The sequence below is a fragment of the Ichthyophthirius multifiliis genome, assembly GCF_000220395.1.
Source record: "Ichthyophthirius multifiliis unplaced genomic scaffold scaff_1120509250405, whole genome shotgun sequence".
NCBI lineage: Eukaryota > Ciliophora > Oligohymenophorea > Hymenostomatida > Ichthyophthirius > Ichthyophthirius multifiliis.
Genome location: NW_004086767.1, coordinates 2,482 through 12,024, shown reverse-complemented (window position 1 = coordinate 12,024; position 9,543 = coordinate 2,482). Strand labels below are relative to the sequence as shown.

The 9,543-nt window shown below is 13.7% G+C and overlaps 1 protein-coding gene across 1 annotated transcript, besides 29 other annotated features; it reads right to left on the bottom strand. All coding sequences in view use genetic code 6, as the record gives it.

Moving 5' to 3' along the window:
- Positions 1-201: 201 nt before the first annotated feature.
- Positions 202-240: a microsatellite.
- A 42-nt stretch (positions 241-282) lies between these two features.
- Positions 283-403: a microsatellite.
- Positions 305-364: a microsatellite.
- Positions 306-420: a microsatellite.
- Positions 340-455: a microsatellite.
- A 91-nt stretch (positions 456-546) lies between these two features.
- IMG5_072330 (hypothetical protein) lies at positions 547-4,323 on the bottom strand (the record flags this gene model as incomplete). The annotated part of the gene is made up of 8 exons (XM_004036668.1): positions 547-804; positions 874-1,050; positions 1,314-2,079; positions 2,204-2,610; positions 2,654-2,909; positions 3,011-3,366; positions 3,589-3,952; positions 4,013-4,323. Coding segments are annotated over 8 exons (2,893 nt in total), but the record flags the coding sequence as incomplete, so codon positions are not given.
- Positions 833-869: a microsatellite.
- Positions 1,061-1,183: a microsatellite.
- Positions 1,077-1,186: a microsatellite.
- Positions 1,088-1,186: a microsatellite.
- Positions 1,088-1,281: a microsatellite.
- Positions 1,221-1,282: a microsatellite.
- Positions 1,221-1,299: a microsatellite.
- Positions 1,223-1,288: a microsatellite.
- Positions 1,233-1,279: a microsatellite.
- Positions 1,871-1,919: a microsatellite.
- Positions 2,141-2,174: a microsatellite.
- Positions 2,927-2,979: a microsatellite.
- Positions 3,976-4,010: a microsatellite.
- Positions 4,324-4,547: 224 nt separating the features above from the next.
- Positions 4,548-4,598: a microsatellite.
- Positions 4,564-4,604: a microsatellite.
- A 1,166-nt stretch (positions 4,605-5,770) lies between these two features.
- Positions 5,771-5,850: a microsatellite.
- A 744-nt stretch (positions 5,851-6,594) lies between these two features.
- Positions 6,595-6,630: a microsatellite.
- A 462-nt stretch (positions 6,631-7,092) lies between these two features.
- Positions 7,093-7,133: a microsatellite.
- Positions 7,134-7,666: 533 nt separating this feature from the next.
- Positions 7,667-7,778: a microsatellite.
- Positions 7,667-7,780: a microsatellite.
- Positions 7,781-8,981: 1,201 nt separating this feature from the next.
- Positions 8,982-9,061: a microsatellite.
- Positions 8,982-9,062: a microsatellite.
- Positions 8,994-9,050: a microsatellite.
- Positions 9,063-9,389: 327 nt separating the features above from the next.
- Positions 9,390-9,440: a microsatellite.
- Positions 9,441-9,543: the final 103 nt, after the last annotated feature.

Genomic DNA, 9,543 nt, shown 5'->3' with positions numbered 1-9,543 from the left:
TATTTATTATTGTATATTGTTAAAAAAAATTATCTTAAAGTAGTATTGAGATAAAAAAAAATGAATCCAGATATAAATAACATATAATAAATTAAATTTATCATTTTATTTAGAAAATATAAAAACAAATAAATTTTTATATAATATTAATTTAAATAATAAAAATTTTAATTTTATATTTTTTTTTTTAAAAAGATTTATATAAAAATAAAATAAAATAAATTTAAACTAAAATAAAAAAATGAAAAATAAGAAAATTTATTAAATAAATATAATATAAAAATATATATTATTATAAAAATAAAATATATATAATATAAATAAAATATATATTTAATATATATATATATATTTAAATATATATAATTTTTTTTTATATTTATATATAAATTTACATATATATCTATTTATATTATATATTAATTATTTTTTTATTTTTTATAATATTTTTATATCATTCATTTTATATTTATTTTTATTGATTTAATTAATCTTATAGTTTAATAATAGCATTATATAAATTCTATTCTATATTTTATTATTTACTTTCGTCCTTTAAACATTCAATTTAAATAGCTCTTCCTATTGGATACCATGTAATATCATCGTTTTTTAACTTATTTTAAATATAATAATCAGTTCCATTAAAAGAATTTTTATCTTTTTATTGTAAGTATACAATATAATATATGTAATTCCAAATATTATGTTCTTTTTTTCTATGTTTTTTAAAATTTAGTCCTTAGTTTTCAAATACATCTCTTTCTAAATTGCATATAAAACATTTATTTTATTGATCAAAATCTGGAAAAAAATATTAATATAATGTATTATAAAATAATAAAAAAATAAAATAAAAAAAATAAAATTAACCTTTTGCATTTTTAGCATCTCTTAATTCAGCAAAAGCATCAATAATAATACCAAATATAATATTTAACCAAATCACATTTATAATTAAATAAAATGTTAAATCATATATAAATCTATAATAATATTATGAATGATTAATTGGATCAGGCATTTATATTAAATCTCCTATACCTCCTCCTATGCATAAATATAAATATATAAAAATATATATAAATATATATTTATATATTTATATTATATATATATATTTTATATTTTATATATTTATATATCTATATTTATATATTTTTTTATATAAATATATATATATTTACATTTATATCTTTTTCTATATAAATATTAATATATATTTTAATATTTTATTTTTATTTTTTTTAATTATTTTTATATTTTATTTAATATTTTTTTTCTATTTATATGTTTTATAAATAATTTAATACCTTATCTTAATGCTTATCCTAATATAAAAGTAAAACAATCCCAAGGTGTAGAACATATTTCGTAATTTTAATTATTTGTATATATAAGTGTTTTTTTTATATCTGAATAATAGCCTAAAGCTGAATAAATATATAGAAATGTGCATCCAATTATAACTGAAAGTAATAATTATTTCGCATTTATAGTTACTGGTTTTATTATATTTTTTAATACAGGAGATCTATCTATAATATCTAAAAGTAGAAAAGTATAGAAAATTTTACTAAAACATAATCCTATTACTGATACTAAAATATTTATTATCAAATATAAAATATGACTTGATTTAAAAAAATTATATATCCTAAATATATTCTAATATTTATTTTTCTTTATTCTACTCTAATATTTTCTTTAAATTTCTGTATATCTAAAAAAAAAAAAAAAAATATTAAAAAGAAAAATAGATAAAAAATACTCTAAAGGAAATTTTAAAATCATCCAAAAAAATAAAATTAAAAATGTACTTAGAATTTGTAAATAAGTAATAAAAATGCAAATAAAATTATCATCATATTAATCAAAAAACAAAAACAAATTTATAATAAAAATTAAAAATAAATTTAAGTTCTTAGCATTTTTAATAATAGATAAATGAAAATATATGCCTATAGCCCTTAATTTTAAAAAATGCTTCATTTCATCCTAAAATATTTAATTAAATGACAATAAAAATTTTATCTTATCATTTGCAGAATTAATTATTGCATTTTCGAGAAATCTTTCCTAAATATATTAAAGTTTTATATAATATATTTATATAAAAAATAATATAAAAAAAAATGTGTATATATATATATATATATATATATATATATATAGTTTATTATATTTTTTTTTTTCTATTTACTTTTGTAGTTTTTGATAAATATTATGTCAACGGATCTTTCGGAAAATAAATTTTTTAAACTAAATTTTATTAATTAATTATTTCTATAGAAACTATTTATTATTTTATTTATATTATATTTTTTTTTAATTATTCATCTTATTATTCAATTATTTCTTTACACATTTTTTTAAAAGTATTATTTACAAATGATAAATATTATATTATTATGTAGTTTTTATTACATAAACTTAATAATTATTAACTTTTTAATTAATAAAGCCAAGATTCAATAAATTTATATTTTTTCGATAAATACTTTTCATTATCCATAATAAATTTATCTAATTATTCTATATTTAAAGTAGATAGAAATTCATTTTTTTTTTATTTATTTGAAAAAAAATTAATTGAACATAAATATAATCCTATTATTTATATTTCATAAAAAAATAATTTTTTTTAGTATACCTTTATGTTTATTTTTTAGTAGACCTTATATCTATGAATAATTTTTATAGTGTTTAATAATTTAATTATAAAACAATCTAGGATTAATTAATTTACATAATTTTTATATTACTTATTAATCTTAATTCCCTTCAAACAATAAATAAATTAAAAATAAAATTTTATTATTAAATTCTATAAAATCGCCTTAATATTCTAATTTAATAATATCTTTTTCGAAAAGTTCATTCATTATATCTTATATATTTTCAAATATCTATATAAAAAAGAATTTATAAATATATAAATAAATATAAATAAATATATATATATATATATATATATATTTATTTATAATAAGAATATATTTAATTATACTTTTGATTAAGCTAATATCTTTTAATTTTCTTTACATGGTCCTATAATCATTTGAATTAAAGTTTCTATTATTTATTTACCAAAATGAAGATTTTCCTCATTTATTTATTTATGGTATTTTGAAAAAATATCGGAAATTAGTATTATAAAATTTATGCTTTGTTTTTTTATACAACCATCTAAATTAACTTAATTTCTATAAAAATTTTACATTTCTATATAGTTTTATTTGCAACTTAATTTTATTAATTCTAATACTTAAAAAGATTTTTTAACTTTTTGTTTTATATATTCTTAAAATTAATTATTATATTTAATTTAATTATTTAATATATTAAAATTAGGTTGAATAATATCTATCCAAGGTTTTAATTCTTCCCTTTTTTAAAAAATATAATTAAATAAATTATTCAGTATATATAAAAATATTTTATAATTTTATTTTTATTATTATTATTTTACAAAATATATTTAAAAATTATTTTTTTCTAAAGATTGTAAATATATTAGTTATTTTTTAAAAAATTCAATAAATTAAAATTACATTTATTTTGAATTCTAAGAAAATGTTTTTTAACATTCTTTAAATTATTTAAAACTGCTTAAGAGAAAGTTTTATAAAGTTAAAAGAAACTAATTATTTTCGTCTTAAACTAAATAATTATAAAAAGCACTTTTTATTTATTAATTAGATTCATTCATAAAATCATTTAATCCAATAATAAATTCTGTTTTTGTATTTTCATTTACTTCATTAATAATAACATTACATAATAATTTCATAAAACCAATTTCACATAAATCGTTTTAAATAGATTCATAAATTTAAAAATCCTTATTAAAATTAGATATATTTCTTAAAACTTTTAATGCATTTAATCTTATTTACAAATCAGATTTATTTACTTTTTACAAAATTATTAAATATTATTTTAAACATTTCTATTTTTTTTTTATTAAAATATATTTATTTTCTTTATTTTATTTTTTTTAATTTATTACTTAAAAAGACTTACTATTATCTAATTTAACATTTACTTAAATTTAAACTAATTTATTTAATTATTAAGACTATATTAATTCTAAATCTTACAGGTTAGCTTTTTTTTGATTTTAGACTTAATGCTATTTATTAACTTCAAATTTTTAATCATATTATTGTTTAGATAAGATTATATTTATTTATAATCTTTTCAATTATTTCATTTCAAGTATCTAATCTACCTATTATATAGTATTTAAGATTTAATTTGATTATGATATTCTTCTTTATGGCATAAAAGATAAAGAAGGACTTTTTTACTATTGTTAATCTGCATTTGTAATTTCTTTATTATAAAATAAATATATAATTAGAAAAATATGTAAATATAATTTATACTTTTAAATAATTAAATATTTAATTTTAAAGTTGTTTCTCTAGTACTTCTTTTTATATTTCTAAAAGTTAATAAATAATCTCTTAAATCTATACAATATTGATAATAAAAATTTATAATAAATAATTCAGAATCATTTAGTTCATTATTTAACTTAAATATATATATATAGAAATATATATATATATATATATATATATATTTATATAAATTTAATACTTAAAAAATATAAAATCTAAAAGTTCTTAATATGCCAAATACTATATATTATTCAAAAGCTAAATTAAATTTTACATATATATAAAACTCTTATAAATTTATTGGACAGTCAATTTATATTTCATCAAATAAATTTTAAATATTATTAGTTATGAAAAAGCAGTTATTATTTTTATTTTTTTTCACTAAATTTTCTTAAAATTACATAATTTCCTCTTATAGTACTGTTTTAAATAAATTTTATAACTCCATCATTTCGCTATATTCTATTTTTTTTTAATTTAAATAAGCTTCAGTTAAATAAAGTAAAAACTCAGTTTTTAATGGCCACCACTAGTCTAAATCCTTAATCAAATCAGAAATTTATTTGATAGTAAATAATGACCTAATATAATTATTTACATATGAATTACAATTAGAAGCTAATAACCTGAAAGTCCTTAAAAAAGAAATTAAAAAAGCAATCTCTATTGGAATATTAATTTCGTTTTTTTATTCGTTTATTTAAATTTTGATATTTAGAGCTTAATTAGCGAAATAGAAAATAAACTAGTTTATATCAAATTTATATTTTATGAATTAATTAATAATAAAAGCCTAATTTTATATAAGTACTTATTATTTATTTTATAAAGTAAATAAATATGGTAAAAATTAAATATAATAAAGACAAAAAAAAAACTCTTTTTTTTGTGAAATTTTCCTAAAACTTTTTTAAATATCTCTCAAATAAATTCTATTATTATTTATCTTCTAAAATTTCTAATAAAATCGAATAATTATCTAAATGAATATGTTTTAATAAAATAAATGTCATTTCAATAATTTATATATCTTAATGTTAAATAAGTTATTTTATAAGTCCATTTTATTCCTCAAGTAATTTTTTATGTTTTAATAAATAATTTTAATTTTCGTTATTTTTGAAAGCATAGTAAATCAAAATAGCTAAACAATCACTAATAAGGTTATTTTTTATTTAAATTTTTGCCTAATTCTTCGATAAGGCAGTAACTTAAGAAACTAATATTAAAATATCAATTATTTTATTAATAAAATTTAAAGAAGTTAGATAATTTTATTAATATATTAAATTATTTAATTCAAATTAATAATTTTTATATAATTTATACATTACAACTTCATTTTATTAAGTAATTTATTATTATTATTAATCTATATTATCTTTTTTTTTTATTATAAATTTATTATTTTCTTTATTATTATTAATTGTATTTATTTCGGTTTGAATTCCGATATCTAAAAATTTATTTTATTTAATATATTCTCCTATATTATGTGGAGATGGGAATTAATTAACAACTTAATGGTTTTAATCTTCTTCATATGCCTATACATTTTCATTTCCATAATCATTTTCTTTAATAATACTACTCTATTCTGGTGACTAAATATTAGAATATTCATCCCCTTTTAAATTTTATATATTTTTTTAATTTAAAGAAAACAGTTTTTGGTCTTATTAAATATTATTATCGTTATTATCATTTGCAAAGGTTTTTATTTTAAAAATTGGGTTTTTTTTTTTTAATAATTCATAATTATCTGAAAAATCATTATGAAAAATATTATTTTTTTAAACATCATTTATATTAATATTACTTTTTGATAATGCTTTAGATATAAAATTATTATCTATGTATTTTTATTCTTCATTTATTAATGGATTTTTTATTTAAATTGATAATTATTATTATTATAAATTAATTAAATATTACTAATTGTTATTATTTTATTAATTTTTATTTTATTAATGTAAATTCTATTAGTAGCTATGTTAAAAAGAATCTATATTTTCTTCATTTGGATGAAAAATTTAATCGATTAATTCCTTTACATTTGTTGCCATATTTTTAATGCAATTTTCTTCACTTTCAATATCATCACATTTGATTATTTAATAATCGTTAATAAGTAAATGTAATTAATAATAAATATTTAATAATCTTAATAAAATAATTAAATTATAAATATATATATATATATATATATATATATATAAATAAAAAATTAAATTACTTTTAATATTTATAAATATCTTTTTGTGTAATAACCAAAACTTAACTAAGAGAACTCAAAAAACTCATTGGCATATTTATAATATTGAATATCAATTAGATAATTTCCTAATTAAGTTTAAAGCTTCCAATATTCATCAATTAATGTAGAAAATAAATAAATTCTTGATCAATACAATCCATATATTCTTTAATATAAGTATGAGTCTTTTCTTAAAAAATCTATTTAATAACTTAAATATGTTTAATTCTTCTTATATAATTATTTTTAAATGAAGGAGATTCACTTTTCTAATTTTTCTGTTTCTATTTTTTCTATAATTCTATTTTAGATGAATAAAAATTGATTAATTATTTTATTGATTACTTTTTTCTTGCATATAAAATTCCTATTAAATATTATTAGATTGTCCTTCTTATTTACTATAAAAATTCATTAAATGCCAATTTAGTTTATATTTTTAAATTTGAGTTAAAATTTTTAAAGATTAAGTCATCCATTCATGACCTCCTTATTAATTATTATTTTCAAGATTTTCTTATAAATATGGTTATTACTTATGATTTTTCTTTTCCAAAAATAAATGATTATGGCCTTTTTTTAACATAATTTATAATTAATTTTCTAAATATAATATTTCTTTGTGTGAATAAAAGTTCCTCTATAATAAAAATCGAGCGATTTTTAAAACTGATAAAACCAATTTTTTTATTTAATTTTAATTATTTATTTAAATTTCTTCATCAATTAAAAAAAAATGAGAATTTTGATTAATCGCATTTTCTAATTGTAGAGTAAATTCTGAAATGATTGTTTAAATAAATACTTTTAAATTTATGTATTCATCCTTTATGTATTTCATATATACATCGTCCTTTATTTATTAAATTCGATTAAGATATTCAGAATTAATAATAAGATCTTTTTCTATAATTATTATATACTCATAAGTTTCCTACTAAATTAATCTTTGCATACATTAATAATAAAAAAAATAAAAAACTAATTATAATAAGTTTATATATATAAATATATATATTAAAAATATATATTTAAAATATATATATAAATATAATCATATATTTATATATATATATATATAAATATATATCAATATCTATATATTTATATACATTTCTTTTTTGTTTTATAAATTAATTTAAAACATTTAAAAAAAAATATTTAATTACTTAAAATCTTAAGAAATATAAAATTATTTAAATAAATCTAAAAAAATACTTCTAAAATCCATTCTAATTTAAGGATTTTTAAATACTTTAATCAAAAGATTAAATTCGAATAAATCTTATATATACTTTTCTACTAACCAAATTCCTCCTTTACATAATTCTATTATTAATTATACCATATCTACTAAATATGTAATATGTAATTCATCTTCAAGTTTAATTTCTCTTAAATTAAAAAATTTATTTTAATTTATTTAAAGGCATACCTAACCATTTATCTCAATTAATTTTTTAAATATTTTATTTCTATTGTATTAATATTTAAAAATAATTTTATACATTTTAATATATTTATTATTATTTTTAATAATATATAAAATAAATTTAATTCTTTCTTTTATAAAATTAAGTAATTTTAAAAAATAATTATGTAAATATAATAATATAATAGGCAATTTATATAAATATATATTTATATATTTACCTATTTTATTCTTCATCAAATAATAGTTAAATTATTTATTCTTATTCCATTCTATCTCTATAGGAATTAAATTAACAAAAGCAATCATTAAATTAAGTGCTTTTATATTAAAACTTTCATAATTTACAGATGCAACAATTTAATTTAGTTCATCTTTTAATCCTACATTCAATAAAGTAGTCTTTTTTTATAGTTATAATAAATAATAATATAATTTAATTAATTTTATACTTAAAATAATTAATTTATTAAAATATCGAATCTAAACTCTTCAGAAATTGTAGAATCAATAACTATTTATTTAAAAAGATAATACCACTAATAGCAATATACAGAATTAGGATAATTATCAAAACAAATTAATTCCAAAAACTTTAAAATAGTAATAAAAAATGTAAATATATCAATTCTTGTTTCCATTATTTCGTTTTTCATTTTATGTTTTAAATACATATCACATAATATCTTTATTTATTTGATTTTTTTAAAAAATATATTACCATTTAATATATATATATTTTTACTTTAATTATAATATCTATAAAACAAGATTCCCTTATTAAATTTTATCTTTCTTTAATTGGTTAATTTTTAATTTTATCAAGTCTGTATTTAGTATTTTCAGTAAAACTACAATTACACATCCAAAAAGATAATACTTATATAAAATAATATATATATATATATAAGTAAATATATTATATATATATAAATTTATATATGTATATTTAAATAAATTAAAATTTTTTATTTTTATATTATATTTACTAATAATATCATTTTCACATTTACTAAAAAAAATTGTATCATCTATATCTTATTCGTGAGTCAATAATTATAAAATAGTATAAAATTTACTATGAACTGTCATAATATCATTAATTTCTTAATTTTTAACTTTCTTAAAAAAAAAATAATCACCGTTAATTTAATTTTATAATTCAGTCTTATATATATGTCTTGAAAGACTATTTAAAGGCTAAAAAATTGAGTTAAAAAAATTATTTTAAATAAAATTGCTTCCTTTTTTTTAAATAACATAATAATAATATTAAAAATAAATATTAATATTATATATATATAAAAGTAAATTTATATATATATATATATATATATATTTTGCAATATATTTATATATATATTTTTATTTTTATTTTATTTAATATTTTTATAATTATTATATACCCTCTTTTTCTAAATTATCTTAATTCATAATAATAA